The 21,125-nt window shown below is 43.5% G+C and overlaps 1 protein-coding gene across 1 annotated transcript; it reads right to left on the bottom strand.

The window, feature by feature from the left end:
* Window positions 1-5,360: 5,360 nt before the first annotated feature.
* Window positions 5,361-6,650, bottom strand: LOC147991382 (protein G1-like8). Its single transcript, XM_087522459.1, has one exon. It carries the CDS (start codon window positions 6,360-6,362, stop codon window positions 5,508-5,510), a length of 855 nt encoding a protein of 284 aa, XP_087378585.1. The 5' UTR covers window positions 6,363-6,650; the 3' UTR covers window positions 5,361-5,507.
* Window positions 6,651-21,125: the final 14,475 nt, after the last annotated feature.

The raw sequence follows: 21,125 nt of genomic DNA on the forward strand, positions 1-21,125 counted from the left end.
GCGCGGAACGCGCGCGGGAGGGAGGGTGTTGGTGGGCTAGGGCAGTCTAAAGCAGGCTTGGTATCGGTCCGGACTCTTGCAAACCTCCCCGCGGTTTGTCTCCGGTTTGCGGAGAAATCGCGTCCAGACCCACTCCATAGACCAATACATGTCGACGTTGGATGACTTCCGCGGTCCGGACAACGCGATCCGAATGGTCGCGGGAGGTTTGAGGGTCGGCATTGGAGATGCCCTTATTACTTACATGTGAGTTCGCGGTAGGCTGGAAATATCTTTCTTTATACTGCATTGGCAGAGTCTTGAATTTGAAACCTCTTTGCTTTGATACCATATAGAATTCATACTTCAACCAATTTATACCTACTAATAAAGTGAGAAACGTTTTTGCCCGTTCGTTGGAGGTGGGGTTAATGCAAAGAGCTCAAAGCATAAAGCATTGACATAATCGACATGTTTTCGCCACACACAAAAGCCCTGGAAGATCAAGAGGAGAAGGATGAGAGGGGAGTAAGGGCCACGAAGTCGCACGGTGGCTCACTTGGCGAGCCTACTACCACACTGCTATTGTCGTTCGGGAAAGAGAGAGTCTTTTTTCTTTTTCGTTTCTTAAAGTATTTTTTCTTTTTTGTTGGGTCCCACGTGTAAGTGACATGTTGTGTTCCCCTTTTTCCTGGTTGGGTCCGCATAGGGATGCAAGCTGACCGCGTCAACGGGAAATGTACCAATTCCGACTGCTTTTAAATTTTCGTGTGTGCTTTAATTTTGCTCTTGCGGACAGATGCGAACGCGTAGGCATCTTCACATGTAAGAGAAAGGGCATCTCATCTTAGTCGGCGGGCCTACTTGTAAGAAGGGGCAAGACCATCCTTCAAATTTTTCTCAAGAGAATTTCTTATTTGGCCCTTTCTTAAAATTTGGTTCCCTATTTGGTCCAAAATAAACTTTCTTCTCTATTTGACATCTAAAGTAATTTTTGTTTCTTATATAACACTTCCGTCCATTTTTAGACACTAACGGTGTTAAGTGTGAAATGAAAAGACCGTTTTGCCCCTAGTGTGTTGTGTATCTATCGTGGATGTAGTAAAAAGGCAATCGGTTCATTTTAGGGATGTTCAACAAATACAACACATGCATATGTATGCTCCAAGATTTTTTTTGAGAAAATCCAAGATTTTGGTTAGCATCATGTGCAAGTGCGGCTGCAGAGTGGATATGGCCCACGGCGCTGAGGCGGGCTCGGCCTTGAGCGTTCACACGGACATGGCGCTGCTGGCTCGTCTACCCATACCACAGTGGTGCCATGAGTCGCAGACGGCGCCGACATTGCCTCCGGTTCGCGGCAGTCGCGATTAAAGATGTGCCTGCTGTAGTCCGACATAGTACAGGGATGCCCGAGCTCATGAGCGAGGCCCTGGATGGAGCAATGGAGTGAACGTCGGCGTCATCATCTGCAGGTACATAACTTTGGTTCCATCGAGACGAGCTAGCCGATTCCGCCGGAGTTGAGGTGCACGTGCACACCAAGCAGACAGGCAACCAGGTGAATTGATCCCACATGAGCGTGTTTGGTTTCCTGTGTCGCACTTGGCTAGCACCCGCCATGCAAAATCCACGTTGTTTGGTGTCCTGTGCGGCCTACTCAGCCTAGCCCGGCGATGCAAAAGTTGGCCTCTCAGCAAGGCTGAGGGGAACGCAGGAATTAGTCTGAGCTGGAAACCACGATCAGCGTGTACATAGGTAACTTTGGAACGTGATGAACTAACCAAAATATGGTATTGTACTGATCATAGATATGCTATAAGTACAAGTTCTACGGATGTTTTGTATGAGTTTTACATGCACATAACAGATACCTAAGGAACAAAATATTGGACGATACATATACATGCGCAACATCCGTTCAACATACATAAAACATGAGTGGACTGTTTGCGTTTTTATTATATCCAAGATAATCACACAATGCACTAAGGGCAACATGGTCTTTTCACCTCACACTTAATAACGTTAGTGTTTAAAATGGACGGAAGTATTGTATAAGGAACAAAAATTACTTTAGCTGTCAAATAGGGAAGAAAAGATTATTTTGGGCCAAATAGGGAATCAAACTTTAAGAAAGGACCAAATAAGGAATTCTGTCATTTTTCTCTCATGGCATTCACAGAATGTCATCACGACGGAAGAGAAAAAACATAAAAGCTCTTGTTTGGGGGCAAAATAAACAAGTGTGACACAATCAGGGGCTGAAATGTAATTGTCCCTTGTCTTTGTTATTCAGGCATGGACCCGGGCTGGGTATGACATCAGTGCTGGGTCTCTGACCCAACTCGAACCCAGGAGAGGACAGGCCGGCCCAAGCAGCCCATCGGCAGAGGCCCCCGTACTACACGAGTGAATGACTGCCGCAGCACGCAAGGCAGCATGCAGAGGTCAGCAGAGGGAGGGCTTATCATCGTCGTCTGCACTCTCGCTGACTGCGTGGGCCCGCCGTGTCTCCGACGTGACGTCAGTTCAAAAGTGAGGTCCAGCGGGGCGCGAGGCGGAGCGGGAAGAAAGTGGCGCGGGGCCGGGAAAAAGGCATTCACAAAGAACCGAAGACGTTCACAAATGAAGGCAGAGCGAACAAGCAAAGAAAAGAACGAGACATAGCCACAGCTGCAACCTAGAACTCTCGCCCCCTCACCTCGAGTTGAACAGGAGGGTCGCCCCAGACACAATGAATATTAGGCGCAGCGCATCATGTACGGACTACGCCCTCGAAGAAATAATTGCATGTGTGTTCCTGCATGTGGCGGCGTCTTTTGAGAGCGGCGAGGGACTGTTCATCTGCCGCTGTACAGCAAGGAGAATTTTTCAATTTTCAAACCGTCCCATGCATGTTGTACTAGCGTGGTACTAGTACTAGATTTCCTTCTGACCGACTGTCGGCCAAAAATCTCCAACGCAGATTCACCAGCTTGGATCGCTATAATCCTCGGATCCTCTTTTTTTTTTCTCTGAGATCACTTGGATCCTGAGTATATTAGCCTACTAAGTACAGTTTATGCTGTAGCTTCACCAGCTTGCGTTTGGTGTAGCTCTACACTTCTACTATGAGTACACCTACGTGTATAAGTATATATGTATCCATGTGAGCTGCAAGAAAGTATCCCTCGAGCAACCGAGTGTTTTGTTCAGCGCATTTAGGAGAATCATATACTCCCTCCGTTTTTATTTAGTTCGCATATTAACTTTGGTCAAAGTCAAGCTTTACAAACTTTGACCAAGTTTATATACAAAAATATTAAGATATACAATAACAAATCAACAACATTAGATTTATTATTAAATGTACTTTCACATCGTATAGATTTATTATGATAAATGTCTATATTGTTTTCTGTAAATTTGGTCAAACTTTACGAAGTTTGACTTCAATCAATTTTAATATGCAGAGTAAATAAAAACGAAGGGAGTACTTTACATCTATTCAGAAAGAACAAATGGAACAGCTAGCTGGTATGTCGGTTCTACATTTGATATTATGCATTATTGTGGCCTTCCAGCCTTCGTTCATAAAACAAATATAACCACATCTTGGGGATCGCGTGTGCCCTACAAATCCTTTGCAGAATATATAGAACTCATGTTGGTAGTACAATAAAATACTTACGTAGCAATTTGTTAAATAGTGTGATTGTGCAAGGGCCGGCAAATCTAGGTTATATACAGTAGTAGTCATCCATGGAATCAGAACACACACTTGTTTAAAACTGCAATATTACTGCATGCTAAGTCAATATTTCAATATCACTTTTGTGAAATTATGTACTCCATTACTACTATAACTGTGAGTATATATGTGCATTTTGGAAATCAACAAATGTACATGTTTTTTGAGAAATTTTTGTAAGCCCATATATTTTAACAGACGTAAGAACATTTCTTTCAAGAAAAAAAAATTAGGATCATATATACTCCCTCTGTCCAAATATATAAGTCCATCCTCTCCAAATTTCGAGCCTAACCTTGATCATGAACCTAACTAACAAAATCAAATATGAATTAATGGCACAAAATTTATACCGTTGGATTTGTATTCAGAAGAGAGTTTGCAATGGTATAGCTTTGATGGCATATAGTTCATTGTTAGTCAAGCTTATATAGTACTCCCTCTGTCCCATAATATAAGACGTGTTTTGACACTATGACAGTGTCAAAACACGTCTTATATTATGAGACGGAGGGAGTAGAAGTTAGGCCTAAAATCGACGAGGGCCTACATATTTGGAGGGACAGGCTTATTTTTTCCCGAAAAGGAGGACAACCGAGTAATACACACATCTTACATAAATTAACACTCACAAAAAAAAATCTTCATTTCACCAATTTATTTGATGCATCTGAAAAAGTCATGTAGAACTGGTCCTAACTCAGTATGCATTTATGTAATTAAGCTCTACACAAAATATCCCTATGTGTACATCTATCACTGGACAAATTTTCCAGGCTTGCATGCAAGCTCCATAATACCACTACTGAACAATGGACCCTCTGTGAGTAAGTATAATAGATATTCCAGGTGTAAGCACATAAATTAGAAGAAAACAAGAACGTATCGTACCGGCAACCACATGTGAGAAAAGAAAGGCGATGAGATCACCAGAAAACAAAAACAGAAGGAAACCGAAAGGAAAAGACGAGAGGGACGGCATTGCACTTGAAAAAGAAGTAAGATGACAACAGAAGAAAGTATATGGATTCGAGAAAGCTTATGTTATACTGATTTATACGTATCGATACCGACATGTGATGTGCTACTTTTCGTGTATGTGCATACCTCCCTCTGTTCATACATTTCACAGACCACATGAATTTTTTTAAATCACACAAGTATTGTTAAGAGCACTGCTCATTGTCTCCGAAGTCAAAGAAAAAATTCTTAATTTTCTTCCTTGTGCAAGGACATCTCAGCTAATGCTGTACGAAACTGTATATATAACTGAGGCCTCATCAGCCACTGTTCAGAAACATGTACGTCCCTTTCTGAAGAGTGTCCGTTGAGACTGAAAGCGTGATGAATGGGACCAAGAAATGGAGAGAAAATATGGAGTATAATAATGACCACGATTAGGGAAGGCACTAAGACAAATTTGTTGGGTTGCTAATCAGCAGGACCTATAGGGCTAGGCATTCATATCAATGTGTCCCTATTGCACCCAAATCAACAAACAGTGGAGCGTGATTGAGCAGAACAAACTAAGCAAAGAAAGTTATCTCTTTCACCTATTTGGAAGATTAATTATTTCTTATCAAGTTTTCATGCACGGATTTTCTTTGATGATATGATGTACCCCGTCATATCATGATCCTATGCGAACTACTTAGACCTCTCTCTTATATATATATCCAACAAATCATAACAGCACAGTAATTATAATAACAAACAACTAAAATTATCATGGTGCAGGGATTAGAATTTGGATGTGATGGAATAATCAAAAGGGTAATTTGATGGTCTACACTTATCACGCTGATCCTTCTGCCGCTTCCTTCTCCTTCCCTCTCGTTGTCGTCGTCGTCGTGGCTGCCGCCGCTGCGGTGGTACTAGTAGCGCCGGCGCTACTACTTCTAGTCGGAGGAGACGCTGGCGTTGTGCGTTGTTGCTCAGCGGACTGTGACGGTTCGTCCTCGTCGTCCTCGCCGCCTCCGGAGGTCGCTGCCGCCTCCGCGGCGGTGACGACGGGAGGCGGCGCCGCGGGGGCGGACGTGCTGCCGCGCTTGCGCTTCTTCTTCTCGTAAGGGATCCCGCGCGCCTTGGCCTGCGCCTCGCGCACCTCGCGCAGGTAGATGCGCACGGCGCGCGCGGCGAAGGGGTTGGACTCAGGGCGGCCGCCGGACTCCTCGTAGGCGGCGCGAAGGCGGCCAATGAGCGCGTCGAGGCTGCCCCATGCCTGTCGGAGCGGGCACGCGCACGGGGCCGGCGGGTTCGGCTGGCCGAAGTAGGCGCAGCCGTCGGCGTGCACCTTGGTCTTGCCGAACTGGTCCAGGTACTTGAGGAACTCGATGACGTGCGCGCCGCTGCACCGCGCCAGCGTCAGCGGCGGCTTGTGGTTGCGCAGGTACTGCAGGAAGGTGTTCCAGTCGCGGCGCTTCTGCGACTCGTACCGGCTCAGCCCCGCCGGCACCGGGGGCTGCTGCGACAGCGGCTGCGGCTGCAGGTGCTCCTGCAGTGCGACTTGCTGGCCTCCTCCTTCCGGCGGCTGCGCATGTGGCTGTGGCTCTTCAGCCTTCTCCACGGCCACCGAGGATGAGGACGGTCCAGACTCCTCCGGCGCGCTCGCTCCCTCGCCGCGAGGCGCGTCGTCGGGGCCCGGCTCCATGGTCGATCGGCAGCGGCGCGCCTGCTTCTCTCCCACCCTTGGCTACCAGTGGTCTCTCTCCCTCTCTCTCCCCTCCTACGTCGTTTCTTGTTTTTGTCGGCAGGAGCGTGGAGGAGAGAGAGAGAGGCTACCTGGCCAGGCAGCTAGAGAGAGAGAGAAGGGAATGGAATGGGTTCAGAGGGGAGGTAGAAGAAGACTTGTTGGCTGCAGTGTTGGTGTTGGTGTGTGGAATCCTTTGCGGCTTTTGTCTTTGGTTGCGTTAATAGCGTCTCCACTACACACTGTCGAGTGTCGATCGAGGCGAGCTATTATCATTTCTTTATATAATCATGGTTCTTAGTGTTCGGCATAAGTACCCGTCCTTGTTGTTCCTTTCTCTTTGCAAAAAATATTTCTTTTTCCCCGGCCCCCGGCTTTTTATTCGTATCTTCGGAAACAAGTATCCGATCGACCATGCAGCCTAGCTGCGGTTATGTTTGTTTCTGCATGCATACCCCTGAACCCTCTGGATACTGATGATGCTTTTCTTGGGGTTGAAATCAGAGGGTTCACCCTCTAGTCTCTTCTTTTCTTTCTTGAAAAAAGATCGTGTCCTTGTTGTTCTTGCGACCGTGCTCAATGGCTTTCCTGCTACTGGTTTTCGTGATGCTTCCGCTTCCAGGTAGAGTAGACTACTCTTTTGTTGCCTATGTATGCTTTTGTTTCATTTCGTTGCTGCTTTTGTTCTTTTTGGCATTTACATTTTTGGATTTATTGTTGAAGCTGAGAAAAGTGATCTAGCAGGGTACGATGAGGTGTCGTGTATGACCACCCGCTAGCTTATAGATATACGGCGCGATATTTGATATATCAGAGATTCAAAATAGCATAGGTGTGCATCCTTTGTCTTGTGATGACAATTTTTTCCCATGAGTAATGCTAGACTCACGGATGGATTTTTCGGATTCTATGGTTTGTAGCTACGTGGCAGTTGTTGATTGGAGATTAGAGAGGAGAAAAGGCCCACCCCGTGAAATTCAGGGGAGGAGATAACTGATAGTAGTAATCTGGTAATCAAGTTACTATAACCTGGTAACTAAGTGGCTATAACCTGCCTCTCGTATCTAGTGATTATAATCTAGCAACTATTGGGTGAATGGTTTTGGCAATTTTAAGCTTTTCCGGTGGTGGTCTATAAACACCCATGCAAGTCTACAAAAGTAAAGCAACGGAAGAAAATAACTTGCATAAGTAAAGGGTGAAGTTAGGAGAACACAAACACGGAGAGACTCGGCGAAGATTTTTTTCGTGGTTCGGATCGTTGGCGCTATCGTACTCCATATTGATGGAGGTCTCGAACCATGGAGATTCTAGGATCACGGAGATCCCGGTTGCGAGATCCACAAAGGACTATACCCGTGAAGGCTCCACGAATGAGCAACAAACCTATGCCATCATGGCTTACGACCACAAAGGTGTAGCCTCATTCGGGGTAGATCATGACGAAGCACGCAATCTTAGGGCTTGTCGGTGTCAAAATCGGCAGATCTCGGGTAGGGATCCCGAGCTGTTAGATTGGATCGATGGGTAACAAGAGAGAACACACACAAAGTTTACCCAGGTTCGGGCCTTCTCTATGGAGGTAAAACCCTACGTCCTGCTCTTGCTTATATTATGGAAGTATCAAACTATAGAGTTAATCTACCTCGAGATCGTGAGTTGTGGTCTAAACCCTAGGGGTATGATGAATGGGTGTATGGATGGCCCTACGACTAAACCCTCTGCTTTATATAGGTACCAGGGGTATCTAGGGTTACACATGGTTTGTTGCCATCTAAGAATCTGCATGCCGAATATAATCAGATATGCTTGAAGTACACGCCAAGTCTTCGGTTGCCGCATATTGAAAGCCTCCGGAGTCCTCCCTCCTTAACAGGCTCGTGGTTCGGTCCATACATTAGTCCAACTGGGCTAGGACCCCCTAGTCCAAGACACCGTCAGTAGCCCCCGAGTTTGTCTTCAAAGCCAAGGTTGACAACCTTCCTCGGATAATGTCTTCGGCTAGACGATCTTCGTCTTAGCAGGCATGTTCCATGTCCTCGGATAGGTATCACACGAAACTCGCGAGCCCTTTAATTGGTTATTACTTCCCCTCTTGATGGCGACCCAGAAAAATCCAGCCATGTCTACCCAAGACGCACTTTTATTCATACGAAGTGTAAAGCTTGTTTAGTCTCAAAGACTAGCAATGTAGATGAGCTTGCGAGCCAGTTATTGACAGCCTTTACTGAAGCGTCACCACTCCTAACATTGCACACATCAGCCATTACTTATTCGAATCGCGGTTCGAGGCAAACCTCTTATTGGCACGTCGCATCAAAATGGAGATCGTGCCCCGCATTTTAGGGGATATAATCAATCAATTGTTTCTCCCCAAGCGGCCATAACGTCGCGATAGGCCAAAACATGGTGATTTTTACGGTGAAACAGAGGGACACTTCAGCTTTTATTGGCTTATAAAGAGCAAGAGGGGGAGAATCCACACTCCCACGCTTTCCTCCTGCTCCAGCACTCAAACCCTCCAAGCCTTCGCATTCCCTATTTGTAACATTTCAAATTTTCAATTTGGAATGTTATACATTAGAGCATCATTGCATATCATATTTTATTGCATTTTTGGCTTGATCCTAGAAATTCTACGCAACTCAAGGACCTACGGAGAGAGTTGGGGATTTCATTATTTTCATATTCGAGTTTTCTCGAATTTTGGAAAGAGGCCAAAATTCGAATCGTTTGATTTTAATTATTTTCTCTTCGATTATTTATTTTATAAAAATAAAAGAGAGAGGATAAAATGACTTCCTCAAAATAGAGAAATATCGAAGATTTAATATTAAAATGAAATAAGATTTTTATTCGGAGTTTTATCGCTATTTTATTTGAATTAGAAAAAAATATGCGTTTTTCAAAATTATATTTTAGGCCCAAATAAATGTTCACCTTGTCCGTCTTATTTTTAGAGGACGGGGAAAATTTATTTCGGGATTTTTGGAGTCCATTTAGTATTTCTTTTCTTTCTTTTTTCTGCAGGTCAGAATTTTTTTTAAAAAAGAAAAAAAGGTGAACCGACTACGGGCCGTACCCGAGCGGGACTTCGCCCGACGGGCCTTTATGAGCTGCCGCCCCCGAGCCGCCGAAAGCCCACAGTCGCCGCCGAAAGCCCACCCGCGCCCTAACCCTAACCCTAGCCGGCGCGCCGCGCCGCCGCCACGCGCCGTCGCCGGAGCCGCACCGCCGCCGCACCGCCTTGCCGGACCCCGCCGGACCCGAGGTAGCCACCTCGGTTTTTGTGAGGAAACCATTTGGTTTTTTCCGAAACCCTAGATCCGTTTTTTAGATCCGGTTCGGTTTATTTTTTTCGGTTTAGTTATTTAACGAACGCCCGTTTTTACGTTTGTTTTAACGAAAGGTTTTCACCATTTAGCCGCAGACAGCGAACGTTCGTTCTTTAGCCTGTTCATCAGTTTTTCTTTTTCTTGAATTTTCCGCGATTATTTCGATCGTGATTTCTGATCCGATTTTCATTTTAGTATAACTTTTCGCTCGTTTAACGGAATCAGGCGATTCAAGCGCCTAGAGTTTCTTCTCGAAACCCTATTTCCGTTTAACCAACTTGAACAAGGTTTTGATACATTAAAATTTGACTTTAATCCAGATTAGTAATCGGATCTTGTTTCTTTCGCAGTTTGAGTTTCCTTGCTCCGTTTGGTTTGATTCTTTTTGCAAACCGGAGTTCTTAAGTTGAACTTTCTGGTTAGATCTCTTATTTGAGTTTTAACCGTGCCCTTGTTTGATTGCTTATCGTATGCTTGTTTGATTGCGATAGAGTACCCGGAGTGCGAAGCGTGCTACATCGAGTCTCTAGGTTTTGCGAATCATCAGCATGGCAAGTAACACTTTGATCATATCCCTTTATCACCCAGTTTTTATGCATTAGTTTCAACCCTCAAACATGCATGGTTAGGACTTGATAACATGTGGGATTGGGAAGTAGATGACGTAGTACCTATTCACTTGTTTATTATCAAACCCTTGGGAGTTACTTCTACGTATTGCTTATATTGCCATACTATGCTCGTAGACGTGGTTTGGGTGAGTGAAACCATGACATATGTGAGATTGTTAATTAATGGTTCAATTAAAGGTGGCAACTTTAATACACATCTGGGTGGATTGCTTGTCGGGCACTTGGAGAATCCAGTGTTGTCCTAGGATATCCCGGAGTACCCGTGTGATAATCCTAAGGTCCGCCACCCAGGCTCAAAGGGAACTGAGATATTTCATGCTAGAAACTTCTGTGTGCAGCCACAAGCTATTATGGTTCTAGCATAGCTGAGTAAGTTGCGTGAAGCTCTTGAAGAGGTAGACTAGAAGATGTAGTGGGTTGTAGGTGGTATATTCTATCCGAAGTAGAGAGTTAATGCTTCTGAAAGACTGTGTCTCGGTCATTCGTTTCTCAAACACCATGTAGTGCGAGAAATCCAATGGAGGAGATCGAGTCTTGTGGGGAAAAGTGCGCAAACCTCTGCAGAGTGTACAAACTAATCATGGTCAGCCGTGTCCCCGATTATGGACATCTTGAGTATCTAGTACTTGGATTATCATATGTATCTCATCACTCTAAATTAATATTGTTGGGTTGATAATTACTTTTAATTGGGATTGAGTTGGAGGAACCTTCTCAATGATGTTTCAACTACCATGACAGTTAAATAAAATCTATTCCTTTGTTGTAGGAAAAAATAGAGCTTTCCACCAGCCAAATATGCATATAGTGATAGCATTATTCTGTTCTTGCTCTACCGTGTTATATTGCCAGCATATTCCATGTGCTGACCCATTTTCGGGCTGCAGCGTATTATGTTGCAGACTTTTCAGACGAGGAGTAAGGTTCGTTAGGTTGTTGCCGTACAACTCAGCTATGCCGTTGGAGTTGATGGACTCACTTTATCTTCCAAGCCTTCTGATGTTATCGTATTAGATGGCCTTAAGCCATATTTATTGTAATAAGTTCTCTTTTGAGACATTCGATGTAATAAGTGTGTGATTGCTACTCTGTTATAAATTCTTCGAGTACTGTGTGTGTCAGCATTACCGATCCAGGGATGACACTGAAGCACAGAGACTTGACTGTTTGAGGTCGGGTCGCTACACTATCTCATTCTCAAGCCCAAAAAACTCCTCCCAAGCTTCTACATCCACACCAATGGCCAATGAGGACGTGAAGGGGAGGTGGGTGGCCTCCAAGGTCACCGACGCCACCATCGCTAAGCTCCGCGTGACAGGATACATTCCCATCGACACCGCCTGCCGGGCCCCAGAGCCCGGCCAGTGCGTCCCCACTCCCAACCCATGGAGCGGGTCGTCTTCATCCCCCACCTCGTCCGAGGTCTGGGGTTCTGATACGTCCATTTTGCATCATGTTTACCTACTGTTATTTATAATGTTTTATGCATAATAATGTCTTTTGTAGTAATTCTAATGCCTTTTCCCTCATAATATGCAAGGTACACACAAAGAGGGAGAATTCCGGCAGCTGAAAATCTAGACCTGAAAAAGCTATGCCAGGTTACCTATTCCGCATAACTCCAAATGAGCTGAAACTTCACGGAGTGGGGCCACCTGGTGAGTAAAAGACACGAGGGCGCGCCTGCCCCCCAAGTGCGCCCTGGTGGGTTGTGCTCAGCCCAACCCACCTCCGGTGCCCATCTTCTGGTGCATAAGTCATTTTGACCTAGAAAAAAATAAAGGAGAGGACTTTTGGGACAGAGCACCACCGTCTCGAGGTGGAACTTGGGTAGGAGCACTTTTGCCCTTCGGCGGAGCGATTTCGCCGGGGGAACTTCTTTCCCGGAGGGGGAAATCACTGCCATCATCGTCACCAACAACTCTCCCATCTTGGGAAGGGTAATCTCCATCAACATATTCAACAGCACCATCTCCTCTCAAACCCTAGTTCATCTCTTGTGTTCAATCTCTATACCGGAACTATAGATTGGTACTTGTGGGTGACTAGTAGTGTTGATTATATCTTGTAGTTGATTACTATATGGTTTATTTGGTGGAATATTATATGTTCTGATCCAATATGCTATTTAATGCCCCTCTGATCTTGAGCATGACTGGTGCGCATCGGTGCTATACAAACGGTTTTTAACCCCTTTCCGCAACGGCATTTGGAACCGTCGCCAAGTGAGTGTGGCGATAGGGGGTCCTTCCCACACGACCCCGAAACCGTCGGGGATAGGGGGCCTTGGTGCATACAGTTATCCCTATATAACCGTTTCTGATATCTCGAATATCCGAAACATTTCATCCTTGCTACTCGTTTGTGCTCGCATTGCCATCGCAGTCGGAGTTTTGTGGTTCTACCTAAAACCAGGCAGATTCCAGGCACGGGAGTTTTCCAGGCACGTACCGAACTGGCTCTACGTTTATGATGTCTGGCACATCACAAACAGTTCATGATTATGAACCGTGTACGATAGGTAGATAATCACACACATTTAGTTTTCCTGCACCGTATGTGATAGTGTCTGACATCACACACGCTTTGCAAACAGCAACTGTGTGCATTGTTACACACATTTCCTCTCCGTGAACCATGTCGGATTATGATGTATATCGCACACGTTGTGCTTTATTAACTGTGTGCACCGTAATGACCTGCACACCGTAATTTCACCCTAATTTAATTGCTGCTATTTAAAATTATACCTAATTTAAACTTAAGTAGGCTATAGCTTTATTCATATCCATCATGTTCAAACAACCAATGAATTATTCAATTCACAAGTACATATGATTAAGAATTACATAAGTACCAAATAAGGAATGATGAACCAGGGTTCTATACTTGTACTATCACAGATGGTAAAGAAAGAGGCGACAGACATTCTTGTTGCTGAACAAGGTGAAGCGGAATGGCCCTATTGTTATCTCCTGGATGCAGAAGGCACACACGACTCTAGTCCGACCCCTTGTGATGGTCGGCCGCCAATCATGTAGTTTGAGAGGTAATCTTGAGTAAACTGCTTCAGGATCCACTGCAAAGGAAAAAAGGTTCAGACATTGTCATCTAACACAACTCATTACGGGCAGTAAAAAGAAGGTACAGGGTTCTTACTTACCATCCTGCAGTTCACTATTGTCTTCCATAAAGTGTAAACAAATAGTTCGATTGACATCTTTTGACCCATTTTAATAACAATCTTTATCAGTTTCCACTTGATGTTGGTTCATGAATATCTCATTGCCCCATACGCAGAAAGGGTCGAAGTGTGGATCTTTGGCAATGACATGTGTACCTAAAAGCAGCAAGTTAATATTAGAAGCTAAACAACAATTGCAAAATGATGTAGTACAACATTCCCTCCACCACATTATATAAGATTTTATTACATGTATATCTAGACATCATCAGAACGTTAAGGTAACACGAACATTAAGGTAACACTCTTCCTTGTTGCTATGTAGCCTGGGATTGCATATTTAGTCATTCAGTACAACACATGTTGCTATGTAGCCTCAGATATATTAAATATAGCCCTAGTTAACCTACTGATAAATGGGTTACAGATATATTCAGTGAAATGTCCGATTCGACGATTAATTCCTTATCAGCCCCCAGGCTATATGGTACTAGCTACCGAGATCCTGAACAGTGAGTACATATAAGCAATGCAATGAAACTAACCTCGATGGAAAACAACACTGTTCTCAATATTGTCCTGTATGAGTACATATACAGGCATGTTAAGCACAACAGGCTAAACATCAACCAAATATATCCATGGTAGACAACATAATCTATAAATGATAGCTTCGGTGTGCAGGCTTAAGCACGCTAGTTAAGCAAAACAAGAAGTGGAAAGGTGTGTTAAGTGCATCAGGCATACAATTTAAAAACATGCAAATAGTCATTCAAACTGGTATTGTGCAGGTCTAAAGTACACTAGTTATTGTTAAAAAACAAAAAGACATGTTAACTGCAATATCCTTAACAACAATCAAATATCGTAATTCATAGTGCTATTGTTGAAACTGTTATTGATGAAATTGAACTACACAACAAACAGTTGCACATATAGAGCATCACATTGTGAAGAACTGGAATAAACAAGGCATGAGGCCATCTCTATCCGATCCTTTAATAAAAGTTAAAGGACTAAAACCCTTAGTGGACATATATATACTCCAACAATTTTTGGCCGTTTCTAGTCGATCCCCCAAACTTAATCTTGTAAACTTCAATTTGATCAAGTTCAAAGAAGGTTCAACTGAAAGTAGCATGCATTCAAACATAAACATAGATAGTTTTGCATAACTGAACATAAAACATAAATTTAAACTAAGCTAAACTACTTTCGGTCGAAGTAGAGGTCGAGCCAATCCTTCCTCGTCAGGTACGGTGTGCCACGAGCCGGGTCCGGGCCGGTACTGTCGTCGGGGTCGTTGGGGAAGACACTCCTCCACTCGTCGACGTCGATCCCCTCGTCCTCGCCGCCCACCTCGACGCTCTCCGCGCTGCCGTCCTCGCCGCCTTCGACCTTGTCATCGGAGGAGAGCACGATAACCTCGCCACCCTCCGCGCCGGCAAAGATCACCCGCTTCGTCTCCACGAGCTCCGGGTGCTGCCGGCGGAGCTCTTGCATGTAGGCCTCTGATACATCCATTTTGCATCATGCTTTTATATCGATATTTATTGCATTATGGGATGTTATTACACATTATGTCACAATACTTATGCCTATTCTCTCCTATTTTACAAGGTTTACATAAAGAGGGAGAATGCCGGCAGCTGGGATTCTGGGCTGGAAAAGGAGCAAATATTAGAGACCTATTCTACACAGCTCCAAAAGTCCTGAAACTTCACGGAAGTCATTTTCATAATATATAATAAATATTGAGCACAAGAAGTTCACCAGGGGGGGCCACACCCTGCCCACGAGGGTGGGGGGCGCGCCCTAACCCCCTGGGCGCGCCCCCTACCTCGTGGGCCCCTTGGTGGCCCTCCGATGACCATCTTCTGCTATATGGAGTCTTTCGATGAGGAAAGAATCATAAGCCATCTTCCCGGACGAGACTCCGCCGCCACGAGGCGGAACCTTGGCGGAACCAATCTAGGGCTCTGGCGGAGCTGTTCTGCCGGGGAAACTTCCCTCCGGGAGGGGGAAATCATCGCCATCGTCATCACCAACGCTCCTCTCATCGGGAGAGAGCAATCTCCATCAACATCTTCACCAGCCCCATCTCCTCTCAAAACCCTAGTTCATCTGTTGTATCCAATTCTTGTCTCCAAGTCCAGGATTGGTACATGTGGGTTGCTAGTAGTGTTAATTACTCCTTGTAGTTGATGCTAGTTGGTTTATTTGGTGGAAGATCACATGTTCAGATCCGATATGCATATTAATACCCCTCTGATTATGAACATGAATATGCTTTGTGAGTAGTTATGTTTGTTCCTGATGACATGGGAGAAGTCTTGCTATTAGTAGTCATGTGAATTTGGTATTCGTTCGATATTTTGATGAGATGTATGTTGTATCTCCTCTAGTGGTGTTATGTGAACGTCGACTACATGACACTTCACCATTATTTGGTCCTAAAGGAAGGAATTGGGAAGTAATAAGTAGATGATGGGTTGCTAGAGTGACAGAATCTTAAACCCTAGTTTATGCGTTGCTTCGTAAGGGGCTGATTTGGATCCATATGTTTCATGCTACGGTTAGGTTTACCTTAATACTTTTGTTGTAGTTGCAAATGCTTGCAATAGAGGTTAATCATAAGTGAGATGCTTGTCCAAGTAAGGACAGTACCCAAGCACCGTTCCACCCACATACCAAATTATCAAAGTACCGAATGCAGATCATATGAACGTGATGAAAACTAGCTTGACAATAATTCCCATGTGTCCTCGGGAGCGCTTTACATCATATAAGAGTTTTTCCAGGCTTGTCCTTTGCTACAAAAAGGATTGGGCCATCTTGTTGCACCTTATTTAATTTTATTACTTGCTACTCGTTACAAATTATCCTATCACAAAACTATCTGTTACCTATTATTTCAGTGCTTGCAGAGAATACCTTGCTGAAAACCGCTTATCATTTCCTTCTGCTCCTCGTTGGGTTCGACACTCTTACTTATCGAAAGGACTACGATAGATCCCCTATACTTGTGGGTCATCAAGACTATTTTCTAGCGCCGTTGCCGGGGAGTGAAGCGCCTTTGGTAGGTGGAATTTGGTAAGGAAAAATTTATATAGTGTGCTGAAATTTACTGTCACTTGTTACTATGGAAAGTAATCCTCTGAGGGGCTTGTTCGGGGTATCTTCACCCCGACCAGTAGAGCAAAGAGTTGATCCTCAACCTACGGAACCTACTGAAAATGAAAATGTCTGTTTTGAAATTCCTTCGGGTATGATAGAAAAACTGCTAGCTAATTGATGTCTACTACACAACCTTCTTCTTGTAGACGTTGTTGGGCCTCCAAGTGCAGAGGTTTGTAGGACAGTAGCAAATTTCCCTCAAGTGTATGACCTAAGGTTTATCAATCCGTAGGAGTCGTAGGATGAAGATGGTCTCTCTCAAGCAACCCTGCAACCAAATAACAAAGAGTCTCTTGTGTCCCCAACACACCCAATACAATGGTAAATTGTATAGGTGCACTAGTTCGGCGAAGAGATGGTAATACAAGTGGTATATGGATGGTAGATAAAGGTTTTTGTAATATGAAAATATAAAAACAGCAAGGTAACTAATGATAAAAGTGAGCGTAAATGGTATTGCAATGCTAGGAAATAAGGCCTAGGGTTCATACTTTCACTAGTGCAAGTCCTCTCAACAATAATAACATAATTGGATCACATAACTATCCCTCAACATGCAACAAAGAGTCACTCCAAAGTCACTATTATTGGAGAACAAACGAAGAGATTATGGTAGGGTACGAAACCACCTCAAAGTTATTCTTTCCAATCAATCCGTTGGGCTATTCCTATAAGTGTCACAAACAGCCCTAGAGTTCGTACTAGAATAACACCTTAAGGCACAAATCAACCAAAACCCTAATGTCACCTAGATACTCCAATGTCACCTCAAGTATCCGTGGGTATGATTATACGATATGCATCATACAATCTCAGATTCATCTATTCAACCAACACATAGGACCTCAAAGAGTGCCCCAAAGTTTCTACCAGAGAATCATGACGAAAACGTGTGCCAACCCCTATGCATAGGTTCATGGGCGGAACCCGCAAGTTGATCACCAAAACATACATCAAGTGAATCACGTGGTATCCTATTGTCACCATAGATACGCACGGCAAGACATACATCAAGTGTGCTCAAATCTTTAAAGACTCAATCCGATAAGATAACCTCAAAGGGGAAACTCAATCCATTACAAGAGAGTAGAGGGGGGAAGAAACATCATAGGATCCAAATATAATAGCAAAGCTCGCGATACATCAAGATCGTACCACCTCAAGAACACGAGAGAGAGAGAGAGATCAAACACATAGCTACTGGTATATACCCTCAGCCCCGAGGGAGAACTACTCCCTCCTTGTCATGGAGAGCACCGAGATGATGAAGATGGCCACCGGAGAGGGATTCCCCCTCCGGCAGGGTGCCGGAACGGGTCTAGATTGGCTTTCGGTGGCTACGGAGGCTTCTGGCGACGGAACTCCCGATCTATTGTGCTCCTCGATAGTTTTAGGGTACGTGGGTATATATGGGTGAAAGAGATTCGTCAGGGGAGCCACGAGGGGCCCACGAGGGTGGAGGGCGCGCCCTAGGGGGGTGGGCGCGCCCCCTTCCTCGTGGCTCCCTCGGTCCTTTCCTGACGTGGACTCCAAGTTTTTCTGGTAGCTTTCCTTCCAAAAATAACTTCTCCAGTTGGTTTCATTCCGTTTCGACTCCGTTTGATATTCCTTTTCTTCGAAACACTAAAATAGGCAAAAAAAACAACAATTCTGGGCTGGGCCTCCGATTAATAGGTTAGTCCCAAAAATAATATAAAAGTGGATAATAAAGCCCAATATTGTCCAAAACAGTAGATAATATAGCATGGAGCAATCAAAAATTATAGATACGTTGGAGACGTATCAAGAATCCCCAAGCTTAATTCCTGCTCGTCCTCGAGTAGGTAAATGATAAAAACAGAATTTTTGATGCGGAGTGCTACTTGGCATAATTTCAATGTAATTCTTCTTAATTGTGGCATGAATATTCAAATCTGAAAGATTCAAGACAAAAGTTCATATTGACATAAAAATAATAATACTTCAAGCATACTAACTAAGCAATTATGTCTTCTCAAAATAACATGGCCAAAGAAAGTTCATCCCTACAAAATCATATAGTTTAGTCATGTTTCATTTTCGTCACACAAGAATGCTCTCATCATGCACAACCCCGATGACAAGCCAAGCAATTGTTTGATACTTTAGTAATCTCAAACCTATAAACTTTCACGCAATATATGAGCGCAAGCCATGGACATAGCACTATGGGGGGAATAGAATATAATGATGGGGGTTATGTGGAGAAGACAAAAAAGGAGAAAGTCTCACATCAACGAGGCTAATCAATGGGCTATGGAGATGCCCACCGATTGATGTTAATGCAAGGAGTAGGGATTGCCATGCAGCGGTGCACCAGAGCTATAAATGTATGAAAGCTCAACAAAGGAAACTAGTGGGTGTGCATCCAACTTGCTTGCTCACAAAGACCTAGGGCACTTGAGGAGGCCCATTGTTGGAATATACAAGCCAAGTTCTATAATGAAAAATTCCCACTAGTATATGACAGTGACAAAACAAGAGACTCTCTATCATGAGGATTATGGTGCTACTTTGAAGCACAAGTGTGGCAAAGGATAGTAGCGTGGTCCCTTCTCTCTTTTTCTCTCATTTTTTATTTTTTTATTTTTTTATTTGGGCCTTTTCCTTTTTATGGCCTTTCTCTCTTTTTTGGGCTTTCTCTTTTTTATGTCCTTTATCTTTTTTATTCCTCACTTGGGACAATGCTCTAGAAAATGATGATCATCACACTTCTATTTATTTACAACTCAATGATTACAACTCGATACTAGAACAAAGATGACTCTATATGAATGCCTCCGGCGGTGTACCGGGATATGCAATGAATCATAAGTGACATGTATGAAAGAATTATGAACGGTGGCTTTGCCACAAATACGATGTCAACTACATGATCATGCAAAGCAATATGACAATGATGATGCGTGTCATAATAAACAGAACAGTGGAAAGTTGCATGGAAATATATCTCGGAATGGCTATGGAAATGCCATAATAGGTAGGTATGGTGGCTGTTTTGAGGAAGATATAAGGAGGTTTATGTGTGACAGAGCGTATCATATCACGGGGTTTGGATGCACCGGCGAAGTTTGCACCAACTCTCAATGTGAGAAAGGGCAATGCACGGTATCGAAGAGGCTAGCAAGGATGGAAGGGTGAGAGTGCGTATAATCCATGGACTCAACATTAGTCATAAATAACTCACATACTTATTGCAAAAATCTACAAGTCATCAAAAACCTCGGCACTACGCGCATGCTCCTAGGGGGATAGATTGGTAGGAAAAGACCATCGCTCGTCCCCGACCGCCACTCATAAGGAAGACAATCAAATAACACCTCATGTTTCAAATTTGTTACACAACGTTTACCATACGTGCATTCTACGGGACTTGCAAACTTCAACACAAGTATTTCTCAAATTCAGAACTACTCAACTAGCATGACTTTGATATTATTACCTCCATATCTCAAAACAATCATCAAGCATCAAACTTCTCTTAGTATTCAATACTCTATATGAAAGTTTTTACTATTCTTGGATGCCTAGCATATTAGGATTATTTAAGCAAATTACCATGCTATTTAAGACTCTCAAAATGATATAAGTGAAGCACTAGAGCAAATGACAAACTACTCCGAAAGATATAAGTGAAGATCAATGAGTAGTCGAATAATTATGCAACTATGTGAAGACTCCCTAACATTTAATAATTTCAGATGTTGGTATTTTATTCAAGCAGCAAGCAAAGCAAAATAAAATGACATTCTAAGAATGGAAGACATCATGTGAAGAAGCAAAAACTTAGGATCAACCGAAACTAACCGATAGTTGTTGAAGAAGAAAGGTGGGATGCCAACAGGGGCATCCCCAAGCTTAGACGTTTGAGACTTTTTGAAATATTATATTGGGATGCCTTGGGCATCCCCAAGCTTGATCTTTTGTGTCTCCTTAATTCCTCTCATACCACGGTCTCCCTAAATCTCAAATGCTTCATCCACACAAAACTCAAGAAGGACTCGTGAGATAAATTAGTATAAATCAATGCAAAAACCTTATCATCCTCTACTGTAGCAAATCACAAAAATTATTATTCAACATTGCATACTAATTGCCTCTTCATATTTAATAGTCCTATCCTCAAATAGAATCACTAAAGAAACAAACATATGCAAACAATGCAAGCATAACAGCAATCTGCCTAAACAGGACGGTATGTAAAGAATGCAGCTAAATCCATACTTCCCTAGCTCCAAAAATTATGAAAGAAAATTCCCACTTTAGTAAATTTATCATATCTTAATATGAAAAAGGTTTCAACATTTTATCACATTCTGAATTTTCTAGGGAATTATTGCAACAGCGGTAAACTTTCTGTTTTCAAACAGCAACATGT

This window comes from Triticum urartu, chromosome 1A (assembly GCF_056163025.1).
Source record: "Triticum urartu cultivar PI428250 chromosome 1A, HENAU_Tu73, whole genome shotgun sequence".
Lineage (NCBI taxonomy): Eukaryota > Viridiplantae > Streptophyta > Magnoliopsida > Poales > Poaceae > Triticum > Triticum urartu.